The 25,537-nt window shown below is 47.7% G+C and overlaps 1 protein-coding gene across 4 annotated transcripts; it reads left to right on the forward strand.

The window, feature by feature from the left end:
* Nucleotides 1–324: 324 nt before the first annotated feature.
* ANKLE2 (ankyrin repeat and LEM domain containing 2) lies at nt 325–25,359 on the forward strand. 4 transcript variants are annotated; one of them, XM_047762530.1, is made up of 13 exons: nt 325–539; nt 5,731–6,207; nt 10,358–10,564; nt 11,967–12,160; nt 12,240–12,428; nt 15,133–15,255; nt 17,780–17,846; nt 19,445–19,617; nt 20,368–20,474; nt 21,300–21,490; nt 21,754–22,396; nt 22,984–23,115; nt 23,461–25,359. In XM_047762530.1, exons 1-13 carry the CDS (start codon nt 353–355, stop codon nt 23,681–23,683), a joined length of 2,913 nt encoding a protein of 970 aa, XP_047618486.1. In that variant the 5' UTR covers nt 325–352; the 3' UTR covers nt 23,684–25,359. The 4 variants fall into 4 exon arrangements, with proteins under 4 accessions (XP_047618486.1, XP_047618488.1, XP_047618487.1 ...); XM_047762532.1 differs by having other exon boundaries at nt 10,358–10,552; XM_047762531.1 differs by having other exon boundaries at nt 5,737–6,207.
* Nucleotides 25,360–25,537: the final 178 nt, after the last annotated feature.

Below are 25,537 nucleotides of genomic sequence, written 5' to 3' on the forward strand. Positions count from 1 at the left end.
GGACACGCTCTGGGACCCACCCCGAGCTGCCCGCCCCAGGTCTGGGCCCGCCTTGACCCGCCCAGGTGCCGCCCGCCTGCGTCAGGACCCCGCGTGCCGGGCTGCCAGCGCCACTGCCTGACCGCTCAGTTACCCGCCCCGCGCCTGTAGGGACTGGGGCCGCGACCGCACTCCCTCGTCTGGCTGCTGGGCGCGGGGACGAGCGCCTTGTTTCGCTCGTGCAGACTCTGCCCCGCGCCAGCCGCTGTCGGGCGCGGCGCCGTCAGGCAGTGGTGCGGACAGCCCGGCACGCGGGGTCCTCGGGCGGCCCTCGGCGGTGGCGGCGGCGGCGACAACCGGGCGAGCGGTGGCAATGCTGTGGCCCCGGCTGGCGGCAGCCGAGTGGGCGGCGCTGGCCTGGGAGCTGCTGGGTGCCTCAGTGCTGCTGATCGCCGTGCGCTGGCTGGTGCGGCGGCTGGACCGGCGGCCGCGGGTCCTGGGCCGGAGTGGACCTCCCGACCCGCTGCCCTGCGCGTCCGCGGCCCCATTCCCAGATCCAGGTAAGGCCGGTCCTCTGTCTCCCGGGATTCACATCCCTTCCCCTCCCTGGTCTCCTCTCTCGGGGCCTGGATCCTACCCCGGCAGGAGTCGGTGTTCTGGGAAGAGACTTGGAGTAAAACTACGGAGTCCTTGACTTACAGATGGGGAAAAGCCGTGAGAGTGGAAGCTCGGGTGCCGCGTCTGCAAGCACTTTAGTTAGTTTGAGGCCTTAATTTGAGTAGGCCGAGTGAACCTCAATTGAGGGCATCCGGGACCCCTTGCCCGCAGGTCTGGTTTCTTCCTGGAGGATAAGCTAGAGTTCCTCTAATACTTTGATGGGAAGATGAAAATTTTATTAGCACATAGCACAATTGATGATCTCATCTTGAAATCTCCGAACTAAAGTTGTCCTTACGCGTGACTTATTTCTTAACAGCTGAGAAAACAGGTCCCAGGATTATTTGCTGCGGCAGAGATAACACAGGTCCGAGGCAGAAGCCAGGTGGGGGTGTAGGCCTTTTGACATGGAGTCCAGCTTGCCCTCCATCCTGTTGAGTTTCTGGTTGTTTTACCTTATCTCATCCCCTTAGGAAAGTTTTAGGTGGCACCTTTAGTGATAGCATGCTGATTTGGCCAGCATGCTGGCTGTCAACACTGTGCCAAAAAATCCAGTGCAGGACACCTGAGACAAGAAATTATGCAGACACTAAAGCTAAAGGATGCGTGAGGCCAGTAGGGTTCTGGGGCTAAGAGATTATAGTTTGGAGTCTTTTTCGCGGTTTTTTTTTTTTTTTTTTTTTAATGTCTTTTGAGGGCCGAAGGTGCGGCATATGGAGGTTCCCAGGCTGGGGGTCAGATTGGAACTGCAGCTGCCAGCCTACAACACAGCCACAGGGACGAAGGATCCAAGCCGCATCTGTGACCTACACAACAGTTCACAGCAACTCCGGATCCTTAACCCACTGATTAAGGCCAGGGATTGAACCTGCCTCCTCACGGATACTAGTCAGATTCATTTCTGCTGAGCCATGATGGGAACGCCTATTTTTAAAATGTAGCTTTCATTTTAAAATCTTTTTTTGGTCATGCCCAGGCCATGTACAAGTTCACTCACAACAGCAATGACTCAAGGTGCTGCAGTGACAACCCCAGATCCTTAACCCACTGTACCACAAGGGAACTCCTAAGATCATTTTAGGATTTTTTTTTGTCTTTTTATGGCCACACCTGTGGCACATGGAGGTTACCACGCTAGGGGTCTAATCAGAGGTGTTGCTGCCAGCCTACGCCAGAGCCACAGCAATGCCGGATCCGAGCCTTGTCTGCGATCTACGCCACAGCTCACAGCAACGCAGGATTCTTAACCCACTGAGCGAGGCCAGGGATCAAACCCACAACCTCATGGTTCCTAGTCGGATTTGTTGCTGCTGCGCTATGGTGGGAACTCCCAGATCATTTTAGAATTTAAAAAAATTACAAAAATAGTATAGACAGATAAACGTGGAAAGATGTTCAACATCACCAGCCAATAGCAAAATACAAATTAAACCTACAGTGAGAAGGTCCTGTTGTGGCTCAAGAGGTTAAGAACCCGACTAGTATCATGAGGATTCAGGTTCAACCTCCAGCCCCACTCAGTGGATTAGGAATCTGGCATTGCCATGAGCTGCAGTGTGGGTCGCAGATGCAGCTCAGCGTTGCTGTGGCTGTGCTGTAGACCAGTGGCTGCAGCTCCAATTTGACCTCTAGCCTGGGAACTTCCATATGTTGTGGGTTCAGCCCTTAAAAAAAAAGTTCATAGGATTGTGGCACAGCAGATTAAGGATCTGGTGTTGTTATTGCAGTGGCTTGGGTTGCTATTGCGGCCCAGGAACTTCCACATGCTGTGGGTATAGCCAAAAAAAAAAAAGTTTGTAGCATATAGTTCCATTTATATAGCATTCTCAAGGTGAAAATATAACGACGGAGGACAAAGTAGTGGTTGCCAAGGGTAGGGGATAGTGGAGGAGGTTGGATGTGACAGTAAAGAGGCAGCAGGAGGAGATCTTTGTGGTGACGGAACAGTTCATTAACTAACCAGGTACCTGTGAATCTATACCTGTGAGAGACAACAGGGAACTACATCCAAAGACACACAAGAAAAGAGTGATTGCAGAAACTGCTGAGGCCCTTGAGCTTGCTCCTTGTCCTGTGTCCATGGCAGTTGCCAGGTTTGGATGATGCACTACAGCGTTTAAGGTGTTGCCATTGAGGGAAGCTGTGTGTTGGGTTCACGGGACCTCTTTCTACTACTTTTCAACTTCCTGTGTTTTTAGTTATGTCAAAATAGTTAAAAGAAATCCTGTGTACATCCACTTAGATTCCCCCGGTGTTCATATCTTACATAATCACAGGACAAGTCAGAATCACAGGAAACCAAAAAGCATTGTCCAATCTGCAGACCTACCTCAATTTCGTATACCTGTATATTTATGTCTCTGTCAATCGATGGAGGTCTTGCAGATACTTCTCTTTCTAACCCAAGGGTCAGCAGACTATGGCCCACTGGCCAAATCCAGCCCCAACCTCTTTTTATTCTTAAAAAATTTTTTGTCTGCGCCTGCGGCATGCAGAAGTTCCCAGGCCAGCGATCAAACCCATGCCACAGCAGTGACAATGCTGGATCCCTTAACTCTCTGAGCCACCAGGGAACTCGGCCCCTACCAGTTTTTGCAGTGCAGCCACACTCTTTCATCTATGGCTATTCTTAGTGCTTGAGGGGACTTTGAGTCACAAAGCCTCATAGTTTACTTCCTGGCCCCTTGCAGAAGTTTGCTGAGCCCTATCTAGCTTTCTCTTTATTTGTAGCTCCCTTCTCTGTCAGTGAGGAGCCTGGCTCTCATTACCCCCAGTATATCTAGTTACTTGCATTTAATGTAGCTTCAGAATTGCTAACCTGTACCACTGCGAGAACCTGACAACTCTAGTGTTTGTATGCTCTTTCTCTGTCTTCACTCTTGGAGCTCATGGTCATGGATTACTATTGTTCAGTTACTGCCTTCCTTCTCCCCCCCCTAATTATATTACTAACTTGTAATACAGTTGAGCTCTTTTCTTGTGGTTTCTATTCCACTTGGGGGTCTCATCCCATCTATTTGTTTGTGTTTTGTGTGTGTGTGAGTCACAAACCTGTTTCTAAGTCAGAACATATACAAAGTCCTGTTCAGAGGTGCTGCCCCCTAGAGTTCCCACTGTGGCTCAGTGGATTATGAATCTGACTAGTATCCATGAGGACGTGGGTTTGATTCCTGGCCTCGCTTGGTGGGTTGAGGATCCAGCATTGCTGCATCCTGCATTGTAGGTCCCAGATGCACTTGGATCTGGTGGTGTTATGGCTGTGGTGTAGGCTGGCATCTGCCACTCCTAGCCTGGGAACTTCCATATACTATAGGTGTGGCCATTAAAAAACAAAAGTGCTACCCTCCCCTGCAGGCACCTCCACCCTCCCCTGAAGCTAACCAGTCTCATTAGTTACTGCTTTATATTCTCTTTCTTTTCCACACATGGGCTGATTCTTGTGTGTTGTATTAAAAATATTATTAACAGAGTGTATATATTCAGAGTGTTTTTATTCAGATTGACTTTCAGCATGTCTACAAGATTCATAAGCCTATATTATGCAACTGCATAGCTGTAACTGGTATTTATGGATAATTTGTCAGTGTCAAACGCATATTATTTTATCTAATTCTCATTACAGCCTAAGGAGCAGAGCTATTATGATGTCCATTTTATAGACGAGAAAATCGAGGCCTAGAGTTTACATAACTTGCCCAAGGCCACAAAGTTAGTGATATAATGTCATGTAATTTTTCTATTCAGGGCTTGCTTGCTTATGAGGACAAAACCCCTTTCAAACTAGCCTACATTAAAAAGGTAGCTTTAGGAGTTCCTTGGTGGCCTAGCAGTTAAGGACTCAGTGTTATCACTGCTGTGGCTTGGGTTCGATCCCTGGCGTGGGAACCTGTGCATGATGTGGGCGAGGCAAAGATTAATTAAAAGGTACATTTAGGAGTTCCCCCTTTGGTGCAGTGGGTTAAAAGTCTGACTGTGATGGCTCAGGTTGCTGTGGAGGAGCGGGCTGGATCCCTGGCCTAGTGCAGTAGGTTAAAGGGTTAAAGGATCCAGCATTACCGCAGCTGTGGCCTAGGTCACAGCTGTGGTTCGGATTGGGCTGGAACTTGCATATGCCCTGGGTTTTTTAATTAAAAAAAAAAAAAAGTATCTTTAGAGTAAGGACACAGGGATAGCATGAAAGAGAATATTGCCAGGATCCTCTGTTTATTCATAGCATCTGTCCCAGTTGCCCCCGACTCTTCAAACTTTGCCTTGTATGTGTTCCTTTCATATCAGTTCCTTATCACCTCTGTTGCCCTTACACCCAGCATTCATTCAGAGACTCTCATGGGGCTCTCCCTGGGTAGAATCCTTTGTTCTGTGGCAGCTGTAGAGGGGCCTGTGCAGTCCATTCATTTCTGAAATCTAGGCGTCAGAGGTGAGAGGTAGCATCATAAAAAGTTCTTTAAGAAGAAATACACAAAAGTATCCATCATCTAGCTACAAGTATTAGCATTTTGTGAGTCCTGTTTTTCTGTCATTGCCCCCTCTGTTTTGCTCTCCTGGAGTAATTTATAGCCAATCCTGGATATCCTGTCATTTCATCTAAACACTTCTTAAAACCCTTTACCCCAGTTTTGATGATATATGTTTATATGTCGAGTTATTTCTTTCCCTAATTTTTTTAAATTTTATTTTATTTATTTATTTTATTATTATTATTATTATTTTGCATTTTAGGACTGCACCCTCAGCATATGGGAGTTCTGAGGCTAGGGGTCGAATAGGAGCCACAGCCGGCAGCCTACAGCACAGCCATAGCAATGCAGGATCCAAGCTTTGTCTGCGACCTACACCACAGCTCACAGCAACGCTGGATCCTTAACCCACTGAGGATCGAACCTGTGTCCTTATGGAAGCTAGTCGGATTTGTTTCCATTGAGCCACAATGGGAACTCCTGGAATTTGTTTTTTACTTTTTCTTTCTGATAGTGTATTATTAGTGTATAAAAGAGCAATCAGTTTCTGTACACTAATCTTATATCCTGCAACTTTGCTAAATTCATTTAAGAGAGGATGTACTTATAGCCATGAATTTGACTTTTCTTATCTTGGGCCTAGGCGAAATGACAATGGATACCATCTTGGCTCGATTGAAACTCCTGAATCCAGATGACCTTAGAGAAGAAATTCTCAAAGCTGGATTGAAATGCGGACCCATTACATCAACCACAAGGTTCATTTTCGAGAAGAAATTGGCTCAGGCTTTATTAGAGCACAGTACACTGCCTTCACACCCTTCTGACCATGACGCCACGGGTGCCACCGTCCTTGGCCAGGACACACAAAGGATTATGAAGTCTGCGGTAGGGAGCCCAGCTGAGCAGGTCAGCTTTTCTGAGGACAGAGATTTTGGTTATAGTGTGGGCTTGAATCCTCCGGAGGAAGATGCCATGACGTCTGAGACCTGCTCGGTGCCCTTCAGTGCCTCAGCGGGGGTCAGCAGCCACAAAGCCATGCTGAGGGCCTCTGCAGAGCCGCCTCTGTACTATGGGGTGTGCCCGGCATATGAGGACGCCCTGGCAAGAAACGGTAATGTGACAAGTGGGCGTTTTCTATATAGGTGGTGCACAGATACCAGGGGAAAGTGATTTTGAAAATCACTGAATAGGAGTTCCCACTGTGGCTCAATGATAATGAACCCAACTAGTATCTATGAGAATGCAGGTTCAATCCCTGGTCCTGCTCAGTGGGTTGAGGATCCGGTGTTGCCCTGAGCTGCAGTATAGGTCACAGACGCAGCTCGGATCTGGTGTTCCTTTGGCTTTGGCCGGCAGCTGCAACTCTGATTTGACCCTTAGCCTGGGAACTTCCCTATGCTGTAGGTGCAGCCCTTAAAAGCAAAAAGAAAAAAAAATTAAAAAAAGAAAACCACAGACTACAGAGGAGGAGAAAGGAGCATTTCATTACCATTACCTCATCACTCCAAATTAACCAGTTAATATTTTTATGCAGAATTCTGAGTGTTTTATAAATCTATATAGGAATTGTTAGAAATTAAGAGTGCCCATCGTGGCACAGGGGTTAACAAACCCAACTAGCATCCATGAGGATGCGGGTTTGATCCTGCACTCAGTGGGTTAAGGATCTGACATTGCTGTAAGATGTGGTATAGGTTGCAGACGTGACTCGGATCCTGCACTGCTGTGGCTGTGGTGTAGGCCGGCAGCTGTAGCTCCATATGGAACCTCCATATGCCGAGGGCGCTTATTTAAAAGCAAATAAATAATAAATAAGAAAATTGGACTCTAACAGAGACATACTTTGCAAGTATTTATTGACTGGCTCCATTTTTTTGATTAATCATCTCTCTCCCTTTTTTCTTTTTTACCATAACCTGATCAGCTTTTATATTAAATGAATACAAATGGCCAATGAAGGTATAATTTTCAACATCAAAGATTTTTTTTTTGTCTTTTTTGCCATTTCTTGGGCCGCTCTGGTGGCATATGGAGGTTCCCAAACTAGAGGTCGAATGGGAGCTGTACCCACTGGCGTAAGCCAGAGACACAGCAACGTGGGATCCGAGCCGTGTGCGACCTGTACCACAGCTCACGGCAACGCCGGATCGTTAACCCACTGAGCAAAGGCAGGGACTGAACCCGCAACCTCATGGTTCCTAGTCGGATTTGTTAACCCCTGAGCCACGATGGGAACTCCTCAACATCAAAGAATTACAATTTAAAAAAATTGATAGCTTTGGGTAGAATTAATGAAAATTTGATATTGATTACAGTAAAGTTGCTTTTTATAAAACAAAGTATATATAATGTATTGATCCTACTTGTTTATTTATATTCAAATTTAGACTTTTTTTATGTATTTATTTTTGAGTCTTTTTTTTTTTTTTTAGGGCCACACCCATAGTGTTTGGAAGTTCCCAGGCTAGGGGTTGAATAGGAGCTGCAACTTCAGGCCTGCACCACAGCCACAGCAACATGGAACTGAGCGGTATCTGCACCTACACCACCGCTCACAGCAATGCCACATCTTTAATCCACTGAGCAAGGCCAGGGATTGAACTTGAGTCCTCGTGGATCCTAGTTGGGTTCGTTCCCCCTGAGCCACAATGGGAACTCCTTTACTGTTATTATTTTTAATAATTTTAAGTTTATCATAAACAGGAATTCCCTGGTGACCTAGTGGGTTAAGGATCTGGTGTTGTTACTACTGTGGTGCGGGTTCAATCCCTGGCCTGGGAATTTCTGTATGTCATGGGCACAGCCAAAAATAAATACATTTAACATAAATATAAATATATATGTATGTATGTACACTGTCTTTATTTTTATGAAATTGGTATATAGAGGTGCTGGGTCCAAATATACTTTTTGGGGGGTGGTAATCTCCATGGCATATGGATGTTTGAACCCGTGCCACAGGAGTGATAATGCTGGATTGTGAACTTGGTACACCACAAGAGAACTCCACTTTTTTTTTTCCTTTGTTTTCGTTCTTGGCTGTCCCACATCATATGGAGCTCCCAGGGCAGGGATCAGATCTAAGCTGTAGTTGCACTCTAAGCCACAGCTGTGGCAATGCCAGATCTTTATCCTGCTGTATTGCAGCAGGAACTCCTTTCTGCATGTTATTAAACTTTCTTTTTTGTCTTTCAAATAAGGGAAACCTCTATCTTGTTTTAGGTTGATTACCTTTTTATTATTATTTTTATCCGGTGTATTTCACCCCTGTGACTCATTTATTTTGTAGCTGGAAGTTTTTGCCTCTTACTTTCCCTCACTTTTTTCACTAATCCTCCCACCCAAACCACCCAGTCTGGCAACCACCTGTTTGTTCTCTGTATCTGTGATTCTGTTTCTGTTTTGTTTGTTCATTTGTTTTTTAGATTCCACATAAGTGAAATCACACAATGTTTGTCTTTGACTCATTTCTCTTAGCAAAATGCCCTCCTTATCCATCCATATTGCCCACAAATGGCAAGATTCCATTCTTTTTTATGGCCGAGTTAAGTATTCCATTGTGCATGTATGTGTATGTGTCTGTATATATATATGTATGTATACACACACACAGATATATATATATATATCACATTTTCCTTAACCATCCAACGATGGACTTTGGGTTGCTTCCATTTCTTAGGTATTGTAAATTATGCTCCTATGAACATATGTCTTTTTAGATTAGTCTTCATATGTCTTTAGCTGAATACCCAGAAGTGGAATTGCTAGATTAAATGGTAGTTGTATTATCTTTCTGAGGACCCTCCATACTATTTTTTTTATAGTGGCTGGCACCATTTACATTTCCACCAACAGTGCATGAGGGCTCCCCATTCTCTACATCCTCACCAACACTTGTTATTTGTTGTCACCTTATTTATTTGGTGATAGTCTATTTGTATTTATTTGATGAATTGCTTGGTCATGTATATTAACCATTTTTATGAGCCAGTTAACATTATCATTCTTCTGTTGTATCAGTTAAAAATTTATTCTCCCAATCTGTCATTTGTATTTTATGAGCCTATGAGTTTGTACAGAACTTGATCATGGTAGTTCCCCTACAGAATGTTAATATTTTTACATAATTGGAGCCTCCTTTTTCTTTTTCTTTTTTTTTTTTTTGTGGCTGTACCCACAGCATGTGGAAGTTCCCAAGCCAGCGATGGAACCCAAGCCACAGCATTGACCTGAGTCATAGCAGTGATAACACTGGGTCCTTAAACTGCTGAGCCACTAGGGAACTCCTTTTTTTTAATGTATTCTGGGTTTCTTGGCATGAATAGAAAGGCATGCTCCACCCAAAATTATATTTAAAATTTCTCTTATATTCTTTGGTAATGTCATAGTTTTCAACTTTTTATTTTTATTTTTATTCATAGTTGTAAATTTTGTTTTTTAGTATGAAATAGTATCCCTGGATATAAAACTACCTATTTAAGTATAGAATATGTATCATATCTATGCACATATCTGTGGTCATGATTATTATGTTCTTTTGGCTAACTGAAGCCCATTGTCTTCAAGATTAAAAACCTGAACTGTTGGAGTTCCCGTCATGGCGCAGTGGTTAACGAATCCGACTAGGAACCATGAGGTTGCAGGTTCGATCCCTGGCCTTGCTCATTGGGTTAAGGATCCGGCGTTACCGTGAGCTGTGGTGGAGGTTGCAGATGCAGCTCGGATCCCTCGTTGCTGTGGCTCTGGTGTAGGCCGGCGGCTACAGCTCCGATTTGACCCCTAGCCTGGGAAACTCCATATGCTGCGGTAGTGGCCCAAGAAATGGCAAAAAGACAAAATAAATAAATAAATAAAAATTGAAATCTGAACTGTTAATGAGAGAAAAATCAGGAGTTCCCATTGTTCTGGTTAAGAACCTGACTAGTATCCATGAGGATGCAGGTTTAATCCCTGGCCTTGCTCAATGGGTTAAAGATCTGGTGTTGCCTTGAGCTGCAGTATAGGTTGCATAGGTGGCTCGGATCTGGCGTTACTGTGGCTGTGGCATAGGCCGACAGCTTCAGTTCTAATTTGACCCCTAGCCTGGGAACTTGCATATGCCGCAGGTGTGGCCCTAAAAAGAGAAAAAAAAAGGGAGAAATCAGACAGACAACAAGTAACAGTTGTTGATTACCACACCCAGGGCTTCAGGTGTGAATTAAGTGACAATTGTTCCAGTAATTTATCTCTAGTTTTCCTTTGTTGCTTTTCCTGCACAGAAAGGATTCATGTTTATGAAGATAAAAAGGAAGCCTTGCAAGCTGTCAAAATGATCAAAGGATCTCGATTTAAAGCTTTTACAAGCAGAGAAGATGCTGAGAAATTTGCTAGAGGAATTTGTGATTATTTCCCTTCTCCAAGCAAAACCTCTTTACCACTTTCTCCTGTGAAAATGACACCACTCTTTAGCAATGGTGGGTTAAAAGGTAAATTATAGGAGTTCCCACTGTGGCTCAGTGGGGTGAGGACCAGACATCTTTCTAAGGATGTGGGTTCAATCCCTGGCCTAGCTAAGGGTTAAGGATCCAACATTGCTGCAGCTATGATATAGGTTGCACCTGTGGCTCCTATTTGCGCCCCCCCAGGAACTTTCATATGCTTCATGTGTGGCTGTAATTAAAAAAAAAAAAGGTAATTTTATGCCAAGGTTCATGTCTTAGCATTACTATCAGATTTCCCCTGGGTCTTTTGTGCCCTCTTTCCTTGTGTCTAGTTTTTCTCCACCTTAGAAGTCCAGGGTGTTGGGAGTAGGGCACTGAGGCCCGGCCATGGAATAGCTGGAGGATGGGTCAGTTGGCTGGTGTGGGTGGGGCAGCCACTGTGACCCCAGAGCTGCTGAGGCCTTTTTTACGGAGACTTTGCACTCTCCTTCCCTGCTGCCTTGTGGATTCAGGGCCTTTTTAAAGGCTGAGATCTCACTGCTTCCCCCTGGGGCTGCACCTCCCACCTCTGTGGAGGACTGTAGCACCTGCTTGGCCACAGATCCTTCTGCAGTGATCAGGCTCGCCTGCAGGAGCCGTCTAGCCAGAAACCTAGCCACGCCCACTCCCAGCTCAGAACCAGCATCTGCTGAAGGGCCTTTGCAGTTGGCATTGGAGGAAACCCCAGTGGCCTGGCCTCGGTCTGGTGCCCACCATGAGCATCCCAGGCTGGCTGGGGTTCCCAAGGAATTCTCTCCTTTCCTTCCAGAAAGTTGTCCTTCGGTTGAGAGTCTCTTGTGCCTCCTCTGTCCCCTCTCCTCGGCATTTCTTCCATGATAGCTAGAATAATTTCAAACATTTCTGGGTTTCCCTCTCCACAGTTTGTGAAAATGCCTCAAGATTGCTGTCACACATCCACAGATGCTGTGATTAAACCAGCGAAATCCCTCAATGCTCACTGCCTTTCTGAGGATTTTCCCTGCACTTGGAAGTGTACTTCCTGTGCTCTGCGAATGTAGATGGTGCCCTGCTCCCCCACCGAGCGTAGATGCCTCTTCCCTTATGTGCTGCAGCTGTTGCCAGAGCCAGTACACGTCATGCTGTGTCTGCTGTGTAGCATCATTTTTTTCTTTTTCTTTTTCTTTTTTTTTGCCACACCCACAGCACATGGAAGTTCCCACGCCAGGGATTGACTGACCCCTTGCCGCAGTAGCAGCCCAAGCTGCAGCAGTGACAATCCCAGATCCTTAACCTGCTGCACCACTAGGGAACTCCTCATTGTTTCTTGCCATTTACTCCCAGCTAGATCGGCCTCTGTGCGAAGGATTGCATTCAGTGTAGCACATAGTGGATGATGAGGAAATGTTTGTGAAATTGAATGTTCTTAACTTCTGTCTCTTCATAACAGATGGGTTGTACTTGTCTGAGTCAGAAGCCGCAAACAGAGAGCGAGCGAACAGTTATAAGAATCCCCGGACGCAGGATCTCACCGCCAAGCTTCGGAGAGCTGTGGAGAAGGGAGAGGAAGACACCTTTTCTGATCTCATCTGGAGCAACCCCCGGTATCTGATCGGGTCCGGGGACAACCCCACCATCGTCCAGGTGAGTCTGCTTCTGGCCTCATTTGCGTGGAGGCTGCAGCTGATGAGAGTGATGCTCAGGGTCTGCACTTGTCTTCCAGGAGGGCTGTCGGTACAACGTCCTGCATGTGGCTGCCAAGGAGAACCAGGCTGCCCTATGTCAGCTGACCCTAGAGACGCTGGAGAACCCCGAGTTCATGCGGCTCATGTACCCGGACGACGAGCCGCACATGCTGGAGAAGCGCATCTGCTATGTGCTGGACCTGTACCTCAACACTCCCGACAGAGTGGTGCGCTGCCCCTGCCCTGGGTCGTGGGGTGGTCTCAGCTGAGATGGGTGGGGTGGGGGGGGCTGTGTGTGTTCCTAGCATCTGAGCGTGCCAGCTGGGAGGAGGGGCACATTCCTGTTCCCAGGTGTCATGGTGCTTAGAAGGAGGCGGGTGGGACGGTTCCTGCAGGAGAAAGAGGAACAGTGCACCTGGGCCCGGGCAGGGCTGCTCAGCTCACCTCTCTGCTGGCCTTTGTGCAGAGAGCCCTGAGCTGATGGGAGGCTGGGAGGATGCCAAAAAGCTGGAGGTGGAAGGAAGGAAAAAGGGTCTGGTGCCTTGTAGGCTAGTGTTCTGTGTGTGTTTCTTTCTTTTCTTTCTTTTCTTTTTTTTTGGGGGGGGGGGTGCTGTACCTGAGGTATATGAAAGTTCCCAGACTATGGGTCGAATCAGAGCTATGGTGTCCAGCCTATGCGACAGCCACAGCAATGCAGGATCTGAGCTGCGTCTTAACCCATTGAGCAAGGACAGGGATTGAACCCTCATCCTCATGGATACTAGTCGGATTCATTTCTGCCGCACCACAATGGAAACTCCATCTCTTTCCATTTAACGTTACATTAGGAGTATTTCCTGTGAGGTTAACGTTACATTAGGAGTATTTCCTGTGAGGGGGGGTTTTTAATGGTGCCTAAAGGGAAAACCTAGGCATGGCTGAGAACCAAGAATTGTACTAGGTGTTGGAAAAGTTGTGGTTGGCAGGAAAGGGAATTTAAAAAGCATATTGGAGGAGTTCCCGTTGTGGCGCAGTGGTTAACGAATCCAACTAGGAACCATGAGGTTGTGGGTTCGATCCCTGGCCTTGCTCAGTGGGTTAAGGATCCGGTGTTGCCGTGAGCTGTGGTGGAAGTTGCAGTCACGGCTCAAATCCCACGTTGCTGTGGCTCTGGTGAGGGCTGGCAGCTACAGCTCTGATTAGATCCCTAGCCTGGGAACCTCCATATGCCGCGGGAGCTGCCCCAGAAAGGCAAAAAGACAAAAAATAAAAATAAAATAAAATAAAAACTAAAAAGCATATTGGAGCAGTTCCCATTGTGGCTCAGCAGAAATGAATCTGACTAGTATCCATGAGGACTCTGGCCTTGTTCAGTGGGTTAAGGATTTGGGATTGCCATGAGCTGTGGTATAGGCTGGCAGCTGCAGCTCCAATTCGACCCCTGGCCTGGGAACTTCCATATGCCTAGGGTGCAGCCCTAGAAAGACCAAAAAAAAAAAAAATAAATGAAAAGCATACTGGAGGAGCTCCCTGGTGGCTCAGTAGGTTAAGGACCTGGTGTTGTCAGTGCTGTGGCTCAGGTCACTGCTGTTGTGGTGCATGGGTTTGATCACCGGCCCAGGAACTTCTATGTGCCACGGGCAGGGCCAAAAAAAAAAAAAAAAAAATTAGGGTTGTAATATATTATTTTGTAACACATAGTGCATATGGTACATTGAACTGCGGAATTGGAAAGCAAGAATAACTACTAAATTTAGCAAAATTAGAGTGGGCCTAAAGAGGAATCAGCAGTTATATAAAAGTAATAGTAAGCATGAAATAGGATAGAAGGGGCAAAATCAGCGTATCAGACAAAGTATGAACAAACTGAATGAATAAGGGTAAGTGCTTAGGCCAGCAGCTACAGCTCTGATTCAACCCCTAGCCTAGAACTTCCACATTCTTCAGATGTGGCCCTAAAAAGAAAAAAAAAAAGAGAGGGAACTTTATTGGAACACAACTCTGCTCATTCTCTGTGCACAGCTACAGAGAAGGGTGGAGTGGGATGACTGAGGCAGAGCTAGACGGCTTGCGAAACCCCAGATGTTTACCATGCTCCCTGAACTGAGTAAGCTCACCAACCCCGGACAGGGGACAGGTTGTGTGGGAGAGTGAGCAGAGCAAGCGGTAGTGTCGTCAGACACATAAGAAGTTGTCTGAGGGGATGAGATGGCCCTAGAGGGTATGTGGCATAGCGAAGGAGCTGAGCTCCCTGGGGCCGCCCAGTGGAGGGGACTGGACTGGAGCTGGGAGTGTTGAGTGCAGGCAGCCTGGGTGAGAAGCAGAGGGACGCAGCCAAGGTGGCTTGAGGGAGGGGTGGTGCTGAAGCTGGGACCTGCAGTAGCTGCATGTGGCTTGCAGGCCATGCTCTGGTAACCATGAGTGGGCTCTGTTTTGGACATTCTGCATCCAAGCCTGTGGCAGCAGCTGTGGGGAGCTGGCATGCGGAGGGTACCAGCAGGGGCGGGTCAACGTCGAAAAATATCAAGAAATCAGGAGGGGCAAGTTTCATTTACTGGAGGATGAGCCAGTAAAGAGAGTTTTAGGTACAGACCAATTCATGGCCTTTGCTTCATTTTGGATGTTTCCTTCATCTGTTTATTTTGCTTCTTGAGCATTGGTTTTAAGACATTGTCCTGGGCTCTGCATTGTTGAAGCCACTCTTTGCTGAGCAGGTGTCACCTCAGCTCTGTTGTAAGCTCCCCAGGGCACGAGATACACAGTAAGTGAGGTGCTGTGCTGGGGTGTGTGCTAGTGTGCCAGTTACATTTTAGTTATAAAAACATTGTCTTTTTATGGTCTTTTATTTTTGAGGAGTTTTGTTTGATTGGGCTTTTTTTAGTCTTAAAACAACCTTATGAGACGAAAAAGTATATGTAAGAAATAAATGTTCTTCCTTTGCATCTCTCTCAGGGCTACGACACACCATTGCATTTTGCTTGCAAGTTTGGGAATGCAGATGTGGTCAATGTGCTTTCCTCACACCCTTTGATTGTAAAAAACCCAAGGAATAAATATGATAAAACACCTGAAGATGTAAGTACCTATTAAAATGCTATTGCTGGAGTTCCCTTGTGGCTCATCGGGTTAAGAATCCAGTGTTGTCACTGCTATGGCTCTGGTTACAGCTGTAGTACTGGTTTCATCTTTCGCCTGGGAACTTCTTTTTCTTTTTGTCTTTTTGCCTTTTCTTGAGCCGCTCCCGCGGCATATGGAGGTTCCCAGGCTAGGGGTCTAATCGGAGCTGTAGCCACCGGCCACAGCAACACGGGATTTGAGCCGCGTCTGCAACCTACACCACACTCATGGCAACACCGGATCCTTAACCCACTGAGCAAGGGCAGGAATCGAACCCGCAACCTCATGGTTCCTAGTCGGATTCGTTTAACCACTGCACCACAATAGGAACTCCTGGCCTGGGAACTTCTGTATTCCATGGATGCAGCCAAAAATAAATAAGGAAATAAATAAGTAAAATGCTATTACTACATGGTGTTAGTAATGAAAATACGTAAAGTTACAGTTCTCAATCACGGCCCCTGTGAGGTCAGAAGTAACTCTGACTTTGTGACTGTGTTTGCCCCGTGGGCACATCTTAGAACCCCAATTGTTAAAGTAAGAGAGACTCTGAAGAAGATGCGTCTGCAGACCCCAGGGGGAATAACTTTCCCAGTTTGCAGCTGTTATTTTCCTGACACGTGTTGAGGTTGTTCTCAACAGCTCACTTTGTCTTTTATCAAGTTCCCTCTGTGCATGCTTCAGCATCAGAGAGAACAGAGGAGGTGGTGGTCAGGGTGATGGTGGTGGTGGTGAGGAGGATGGTGGTGTTCAAGGAAATGGTGACAGTGAGGAGGGTGGTGGTGGGGATCATTGAGTGAACTTGGCGATGATGAGGTGGATGTTGAAAGTAGCTGACAGTGTGTTCAGCTCACTGTGCAACAGGTGCTGCCTAAGCCCCTCCTATGTATTCTTATCTGCCCCATTCCAGCCTTATGAAGCAGGCCTTGTCATGATCTATATTGGCAGTTGAGTAAAATGTACCTTAGAGAGGGCAGAGGTGCCTCTGTGCAGTGAGGTGGCGAGGGAGGTGGACCTGAACAGAAACAGAAAATGGGTTAATTTGTCCCACGTGTTAGAGCTGTTACTGGCCTGGGCCTGCCAGCCCTTTAGAGATAGAATATGTGTGGTCCTGTTCTGGAGTGAGCGCCTCCTTTGTAGTTGCTATGATACAGAAGTAATGCCCACATCTGTAGAAAGTATAGAATACACATAAAAAGAATAAAATTTGCCAGACAATTCTATGGCTTAGAAATTGCTATTATTTTGCATAAACCAGACAGAACTTTTTGTGTGCATATGTATGGATATTTTTTCAATGTAAAGTGCAGTTTAGTAACTGACATTTCTAAAATATTGGCTCTCTCTCACAGCCAGTTACAGACTTTAAAAGAATTTAAAAGAAAATACTGGGAGTTCCCATCACGGATCAACAGTAATGAGCCCCACTAGTATCCATGAGGATGCGGGTTCGATCCTTGGCCTTGCTGAGTGGGTTAAGGATCCACTGTTGCTGTGAGCTGCAGTGGAGGTCATAGACGTAGCTCGGATCTTGAGTTGCTGTGGCTGTGGTGTAGGCCGGTAGCTGCAGCTTTGATTTGACCCCTAGCCTGGGAACTTCCATGTGCTGTGGGTGCAGCCCTAAAAAGACAAAAAAAAAAAAAAAAAAAGAAAATACCTGCACTGCTCAAAGAGTACACTGTACAGCTTTTTCCCACAGGCTGCCAGAAGATGGTAATTTTGCGGTTCCTTCCTTCGTATTTTAAGGTTATTATTTTTAATGCTTATAGCTAAAGTGTTCACAGTTGTCTAATGACTGAGAACATCTATTCCTATAGTTGCAAAAATAAAACATTTGTGTTCATGCTAGATAGGAGTTCTGTTTCACTCCAGCCCAACAGTAGTGCCCAGGTTCCCAGGCAGGGAATGCACAGAACTACAGGTATCAGCATGTCTGCGTCTCTGCTCTGACTTGATGGTGCACCCTAAAATTTCCTTTTCTTGCAGAAAATTAGATGTAGAAGTTCCCACTGTGGTGCGGTGGGTTAAGAATCTGTCTGCAGTGGCTCAGGTCTCTGCAGAGGCATGGGTTCAATCCCTGGCCCAGCACAGTGGGTTAAAGGATCTGGCATAAATTGTAGCTGTGGCTCAGATTCAACTCTGGGCTCAGGAAAACTTCTGTATGGTGAAGTTTCGGCCTTTAAAAAAAAAGAGAGAGAAAGAAAATTAGGAGATTGTAGAGCAGCATAAGGAAAAGGTAAAAATTCACTCATAATCTCAGAGTTTGTTCTTGTCCTCAGCACTTGGTCTTTACCGAACATTCTAGAAGGAAAATTACACTGTTCCACACACTTTTTTTTTTGACTCTGGGCTTTATGAAGTATTCAGCATTAGGACATTGGCCTTGTTTTGACTTTAAAACTTGCTTTTATAAAATCATTTTCATGGTAAGAAACTGTTATGAAAAGTTAGAGTGTTTCACCAAATTTTTTTTTTTGAATAGGTTATTTGTGAAAGAAGCAAAAATAAATCCATGGAACTAAAAGAGCGGATTAGAGACTATTTAAAGGGTAAGGTGGGGAGTGAGGCCCCCATGGGGAGGGTGCTGGGGAGCAGCCTGGCCGTGCAGTGGGAGTGAAGCGGCCCCCATGAACCCCTCACAGTTACCCTTTCTCCCACCTCCCTTTTCGGAGAGGCCAGGTCGTCACTTGACTGCTGCTCACAGCCTCAGCCTTCAGCCTCCACAGGCCTCTTGGGCACGGCCGACATCGCTCTGTCTGTCTGTCGCTCCCTCACCCTTTTGGCTGCCGCCCTCTGTCCAGGGCCCTGTCCTCCCCAGCTTCTCAGGCCCTGGGGGTGGGGAAGGGGGCGCCTCCTGCCCAGGCCCTCGAGACTCGCCTCGGCTTCCCAGGGCTTCATACCTCCCGTCAGGAGCCTCTGTGCTCGCAGACATCAGAGAGCGAAGGTGGTAGAGGTGAAGCAGGGATCCCCCTGCCCTCCTCTGATGTTTCCGGTGAGTCTGAGGAGTTGGCCACAGTCATGCTGTCCCTGGTGCTCCCGCTGCCCAGGCAGCATTGCCTCGGGGACTTGACACTCTTACCTCCTGCTCACCTCTTTTTTTGCTTCTCCCGTTCCCACTCCTATCCAAGTCCCTGTTGGTCTCCACTCAACCCAGGGTCAGTGGGGCCACTCTTAGGAACTTTTATTGTCACAGCCTCCACTGTCAATAGCATGCCTTCTCAGGGTGCCTTCCTGCCCCACCACCCTGTGTGGCGGCTACAGGCAGCCTTTGTTCTTTCCAGGCTTCATGTCAAGGTGTCGTGTGACTCAGGTCTGTCTAGAAACGTGTATCAATGATGTAAAATTATAACACAGGAAAAAGAACGGAATTGGGAAGGGAGGTTGTGTTGAAGTGTGACTTCTCTATGATGTTCCTCACACTCCCATTTAAACACTGTTCTTGTTCACAAGTCCTTGTGAGGACCTGGGTGAGGAGCTGTTTGCTGCTCTCCCTTACTCTCCTTTTTTTCTTTTATTTATTTTTTTCTTTTTTTTTTTTTTCCCCTAGGGCTGCACTTACAGCATGTGGAGGTTCCCAGGCTAGGGGTTGAATGGGAGCTGCAGCCACAGGCCTACAGCACAGCCCCAGCAATGCTGGATCAGAGCTGCATCTGCAGCCTACACCACAGCTCACAGCAACACCGAATCCTTAACCCACTGAGCAAGGCCAGGGATCAAACCTGCGTCCTCATGGATACTAGTCAGATTCGTTTATGCTGAGCCACGACAGAAACTCTTTTTCTTTTATTTTTTAGGGCCACACCTGTGGCATAGAGAAGTTCCCAGGCTGGGGTTCGAATAAGAGCTAAAGCTGCCTGGCCTGTGCCACAGCCACAGCAATGCCAGATCTCAGCCACATCAGAAGTTCCCAGGCCAGGGATTAAACTTGCACCATAACAATGACCTGAGCCCCTGAAGTGAGACACCAGATCTTTAACCCACTGAAGAGAACTCCCAGCCTTTTTATTGTTGTCACCTTTGCCTCGCTTGCAGAACCTGTGGGGGTGATGAATGTGCTGTTTCTCTGGCTGATTCCGGGAGGCCTGATGTCCACTGAGGCACAGGCTGTCTAGGCACCCTGTTCAGGTGGTGTGTTTCCTCTGCCTAGGTCACTACTATGTGCCCCTCCTGAGAGCAGAGGACACGTCTTCTCCAGTGATCGGGGAGCTGTGGTCTTCGGACCAGACGGGTGAAGCCTCTCACATAGGCTACAGCGGAGGTGGCCCCAGAGACCCTGTCCTGACCCTGCGAGCCTTTGCGGGGCCCCTGAGTCCGTCCAAGGTGAGCTTCTGTGGAAGCTTCTGGAACAAGCTCCTGGCTATCCCTGTCGGAAGTGCTGGCCTGTCCAACCCCTCGCTTTGTGCTTGGTCATAGAGACCAGTTCTTGCAGAGCCCCAGTGCATTGTCAAGGGGGCTTCAGAACCTTCACTGAGGGTGTGTCTTGATCCTGTCCCTCACCTATTAGCCAGGGCCCGTGTGTGATGAGCCCTTGCTTCCAAGAAGCCAGGTTAACGTGGCTGACCCTCCCCTGGCCAGCGTCACCTGGCTCCCCACCTGTGCCAGCATCTTGACCTGCTAGCTAGGCTGCCTGTTCAGGAGTCTTGGAAGTTCACTGTTACTCAGAATTTCACCTTCCAGAAGGAGGTCCTTCATACACTGACCTGTCTATAATCTTTTCTCTTGTTGAAAAACTTTCTCAATGATTAGTTACCCGAAACTACAAAAATGTTAGGATTAGATTCAGCAGCAGCAATATTTATTTTCCATAAAACATGAAAAGCACCAACGTTTATCTTCCTCTCCTGTGATGGGAAAGTGACTTGGGGCTCAGGGTGGCACCTCTACAGTGTCTCCCTTGGGGCCTCCTGGTGCAGCTCTGACCGTTACCCAAGGCCGGGTTGGTCTCTTGGCTCCAGGACAGGTGGGCACATTGCCTGCAGGTTGAGGCAGGTGCCTGTGGTGCTGGTGGCTCTTTACGGTACCAGGTGACCTGGGTGCAGAGCATAGCTCAACACACCCTCTCTTTCGTAGGCAGAAGATTTTCGCCGACTCTGGAAAACCCCGCCTCGAGAGAAAGCAGGCTTCTTCCACAGTGTCAGGAAATCGGATCCAGAAAGAGGCATTGAGAGAGTGGGAAGGTACTTAAAGGGCCCTAAGTGACCATCATTTTGGACGCTGTGCGCTTGTGTGAGTGAGATTGAAGCTAGAGAATTGCAGCTGCCTTCCCAATGGTAGTTCCCAGATCGAGTTTACTGGGAGAGTGTGAGGGCCGTAAGTCCTTGTAAAGGTGCAGGCTGCAGCTCATGCAGCAAACGTCTCAGTCAAACAGTCCCTCCGGGGCAGAGGGGTGTCTGAGAGGCACCAGTGAGTGTGTGGTAGGTGCTGAGCATCAGAGGAGGGCGTGGCCAGAAAGTACTAGTAAAGAAGTGCCTGGAAAGCATTCCTTCCCCAGTCAAGAAGGTAATTTACGGTGTAATCAAATTAAACTTAGTTGAGTCATTTTAGAACTTTTTCTCAAAATATATGTGCCCAGTGTTAGGTTTACAACTCAAAAGTGAAAAGGGCTTCTACGCGTTTATGTCTGGCCCAAACCAGAATCATCTCCAACTTTATGCCGTTGTTTCATGAAAACAAAAAGGTCTCCATTAGTGGAGTTTTACAGTTGACCCTCTCTAGCTCTCCTGAGTGTCAGTGTGAATGGTGCGTTTGGGTCGGAGTCTCCTTCCTCCCCAGTGGCCTTGTTGGCTCATTCCATAACATGGCAGAGTCTTAGAGGGAAACTGTGCTCGCTCTTACCCTGGGAGGGCGGCTGCTTCAGCCCCAAATTTAGGGTGAAGTGAAATCCAGACCAAGATCACAGGCGTTGCTTTGGCACTGTCAGCATCAGGCTCCTTTCTGTGTAGGCAGTTCTGTGAGTTTTTGTCCTGGTCTCACAACCGGTTAACTGTGCTTTATTCTTTCAGAGAGCTGGCTCATGAGCTGGGGTATCCCTGGGTCGAATACTGGGACTTTCTGGGCTGTTTTGTTGATCTGTCTTCCCAGGCAGGCCTGCAAAAACTAGAAGAATATCTCACTCAGCAGGAAGTAGGCAAAAAGCCCCAACAAGACATGGGAGAAAACTCAGCCTGTCGCCAGGAGGACACTTCAGCCCTCGGTAAGAACATGGGCTGTGTCCTGGGAACCAGCCGGCTTCCTCCTTGTTTCCCTGCCTTGGAGGGAGGAGAGCTGGGCCCGGAGGCTGTATTTCTGTGTGCAAGGTCCTGCCAGCCTTTTTCAAGGAGGTGGTTTTCTGTCTTGGAATCTGAGGAGGAGGTTTTGAATGAGAAGGACCTGGGCTGGGGTTTTGTGACTGTGCCTGGGGGCACCCTGCGCGTCCTCTCACCCACACCCTGAAGGGCTGCCTTTTTTCCCCCACAGGCCGTCACAGGAAGGGCAGCAACTCCATCTCTGTGGGGGCGTTTCTAGATGAGGATGAGGATGTGAGCTTGGAAGAGATCAAAAATCGGCAAAACATTGCTCGAAGCAGCACACAGCCTGCAGTCACTGCTTCCAGAGCCTCAGGGTGTAACATCCACCCCTCCGAGCAGAAGTCAGAACTCATAGAAGCCTCCGCCCCCACCATTCCCCACAGCAACAAAAATGGGTTTTGCAGCCCCCTGAGTGAGGGCAAGACCCTGGGGGGGAAGAGGCCAAAGGCCCCAGTTGGGGAGGAAGCTTTCCTGTCTCCTGTCTCTGGCTTGACTGTTGAGTTTGATAAACTGAATTTGCAGAATCTAGAAAGTAGCTTTTCTAAGACACCAAAGAAAAACTCGAAAACTCAAGAGAAGATCCTGGCATCAGGAGTGAGTGCAGAAGGTGACGGGTCTGGACTCCCAGCTGCTGACCCTCCCGGAGAGACGCAGATGAGGACAGAAAGCGAGATGTCAGCTGGGATTGCGAACTTGTACCTGGGTCCCACCAGCCCCAGGCTTGCGGCCCAGAAAAGCTGTGGTTCTGTGACTTCAGGGCCCTCGGGGGTCCATGCCTCACAGGACCCAGTCCAGAGGCGCTTCCTGTCTGGGTACGAATTAGGGGGCATACACACACCATCACGGGGCATGCACATGAACGTGGAGCAGTGGGTGGGAACATGAGGAGGCCTGCTTCAACCCGCAATCTGGCAGACCTGCATCTCTAGTCCTTGGGTCTTCCAAGTGGGTCAGGGCTGGCATCCTCGATGTGTCTGCTTTACTTCCTGAGTGACCCAGCTGTGCTAGGAGTTTAGTTCATTTTAGGAAGGAGGGCTGCCAGGATCTTAGTCCCCAGCTTCTGCTCGGCTGTCCTCGGGGTGGGACTATGCAGAAGGCAGTTTCACAGCAGGACCCGTCCCCTCAGCACATCGCCTCCACTGTCCCCACCTGGGCCTCTCCGCAGCCTAGATCGTATTCCTCTGCCTGAAGGTTGTGGTGGTGCTTGACATCTGTGCTTTTTTCTCTTATTTTCTTTCGGTTCGCCCCCTGCAGCATGCAGAAGTTCCTAGGCCAGGGGTCAAACCCACACCACAGCAGTTTGTCACTGCCAGATCTTTAACCCGCTGAGCCACAAGGGAACTCTCAGATGTCTGTGCTTGTTATCATGGTGGTTCCTCCTTTTTCTCGTGCCTTCTAGAGAGGAACCATCAAAACTGGATCGGGATGTTCTGGCAGCTCTGGAGAACGCGGACGTGGACCCTCAGCAGTACCCAGCTGTGCACAGGTGGAAGAGTGCCGTCCTGGGCTTCTCCCCCTCAGACAGACAGAGGTACCAGTGGGCGTTACACAGGGGGCGTCAGTAGCTACATTTGTACAAAGTTTCATCTGGACCACTGTCAGGCCCATCAGAGAGCTCCCCTGATGTGTGGCTGCAGGTGGCAAAGCGGGAGAGGTGATGCCCACGGTGGTGGGTGCAGGGAGGGGTGGTCAGGGTTTCTGCGCAGGGTCACCCGCAGCTCATGCAGGAAATCGCATGAGCTTTGACTCTCCAAGGCCCCTGGTTCTGAGGCTTAGTGCGCCTCTCCTGGAGCCTTGGTGGTCCCTGGGGCTTGGGTGTGGGGGCCCAAGTCCTGTCTGGTCAGCACCTTGCTGACTGGCTGCTCTCGTTCCCCAGCTGGCCCAGCCCTGCGACGAAAGGGAAATGGAAGTCTCAGCTGCTGGACCTTGGGGGCCCTCCACTCAGCAGCCCTGGGAGAAGCAGCCCCACGGTGGGCAGCCCTGTGAAGCCCGGCCCTGCGCCCCACTCTCCTGGCCTGGGCAGCCCTGGGCGCTACAGCCCTGCGAACGGGGGCCAGCTCCGCAGGATGGCGCGCTTGGCCCAGCTCGCGACCTTGTAGAGCACAATCGTCCTTTGGTTTTCAAAAGAAGAAAGGTAATGTGTAACTTGCTAAAATTTCACCGAAAAAAGAACACATCCTGATTATTTTATCAGTCCTCCTTTAGAGGATAAGAGAATTTTAGAAAACGCAAAAAATATTCTATATAAATGTAATCTTCTGATATTTTGGGAGAAGTTGATGAAAGCAGACGCAGACAGAAATGTTCTGAAAAGTGTCAACATGGCAGTGACAACCTTAGTTATTAGCCACCCCTCGACGCACAGGGAACACAGAGGCACCAGGCAGCCTGCTTGCCAGAAAGGCCAAGTGCGTGCCCACATCAGCAGTACCCCCATGGGAGCTGCGCTCATTTCACCTCTGTTCTTAAGGCAGAGGTGAATTTTGGGGAGTCTTGACTTTCCAGTTCATGATAGAAAATCCTCTTTGCTTGCCAGTTGACCCTGTTGGTTAGAAAAGTTGACAGATGGATGTTGGGGAGTAAAAGAACCTTGAATGTCTCAGACTTGCAGCAATGCTTGTAATCACTGAAATTAGTCACCAGAAGATAAAAGTAGCTTTTCTCGGAAGAAATCTAGCCCTTGGCAGTTGTGCAAATAGTCACACAGAACTCACTCACCAGCAGTCACTCAGAGGTGGTCTCTTTCTCACCCGCACTTGACCTCACACAGTGCCCCTTATTTAGCTGCCCATGCGTGGTAATAAAGTAATGTGTAAGTTGTTCTCTGGTTTTGAAATGCATCCCATATTTTAGCATTCACTTCAGCTGTATTTCCTTTACGAGAGAGCATCACGTTTTTAGTACAGAAACTAAAGGTTTACTTTGGAGGGCGTATCTGGTCCCAGTTGCGCTGCTCGTGAGTGTGGTCTGTCTTAGCCTTGCCCTTCCCCTTGTTTGTACTTCCTGGAGGGTCTGTGCACAGAATCTGGGGGTCTCCATGTGCCAAGGATGCCTAAGATGCTACAGCCGACTGAAGGGCTGTCTCTCCCGGGTGTTAGCAATGCCAGCTTGCAGGAAGCTGTAATCTGGGGACATTTCCAGTGTCTGGTCCAAAGTGAAAACTGCCAGTGCTTCTGCTGACTTTGGTGCCTTTTGTAAATCACTTTTGATTCTCTTGAACTTACTTTTTGAGGCTATCCAGCGATAGGAAGGAGACGTGAGATTCCTTTTTATTCCTAAAAATTCTGAATTGAAACTTGTTTTAAAGCAGCTTTTCTTTCACATGGTAACAAAGAGACAGGTCAGGAAGACTGGAACCAAGATTTAGAGTTTAAAACTCAAAAAGTTGTTAAACAGGATGTTTTCACTTGTTGTGTAGCAGACAACCAATATGTAAGACAGAAAAACATTCTGTTCTAAAAACCAAATGGCATTTTAAAAAGGCATCTGTGTTCTCAAAGCAATCAGAATACAGATACAGTCATAGCAGTGAACTGTTTTCTCTAAAATTTGACCATGCCGTCCTGTATATTGTTGTAAATATTCAGATGGAAATTAAAATAGTGATTTGCCCTAATTTTGCAGACTGCTGTTCCTGTTTTCTGAAGTTTAGGCCTTCTTTGACCATTGTTTATATGAGGTGGCCCCGGTTCCAGTGAATGAATGCATTGTCATGTATCTTATGGTGACTTTGTCTTTTTAAAATTTAATGAAATAAATTATTTTTGAAACCACATGTTAATCATTCTAAGCTTTCAGGAAGATCTCTCACCTGTGCCCAGGCAAATATCCTATCAAAATTTCAAGCAATTTATTTTTGGGCGGGAGGCTGCACCCATGCCATATGGAAGTTCCCAGATTAGGGGTCGAATTGGAGCGTCAGCTGCCTGCCTACATCACAGTCACACTGGATC

Source organism: Phacochoerus africanus, chromosome 15 (genome assembly GCF_016906955.1).
Source record: "Phacochoerus africanus isolate WHEZ1 chromosome 15, ROS_Pafr_v1, whole genome shotgun sequence".
Classification (NCBI taxonomy): domain Eukaryota; kingdom Metazoa; phylum Chordata; class Mammalia; order Artiodactyla; family Suidae; genus Phacochoerus; species Phacochoerus africanus.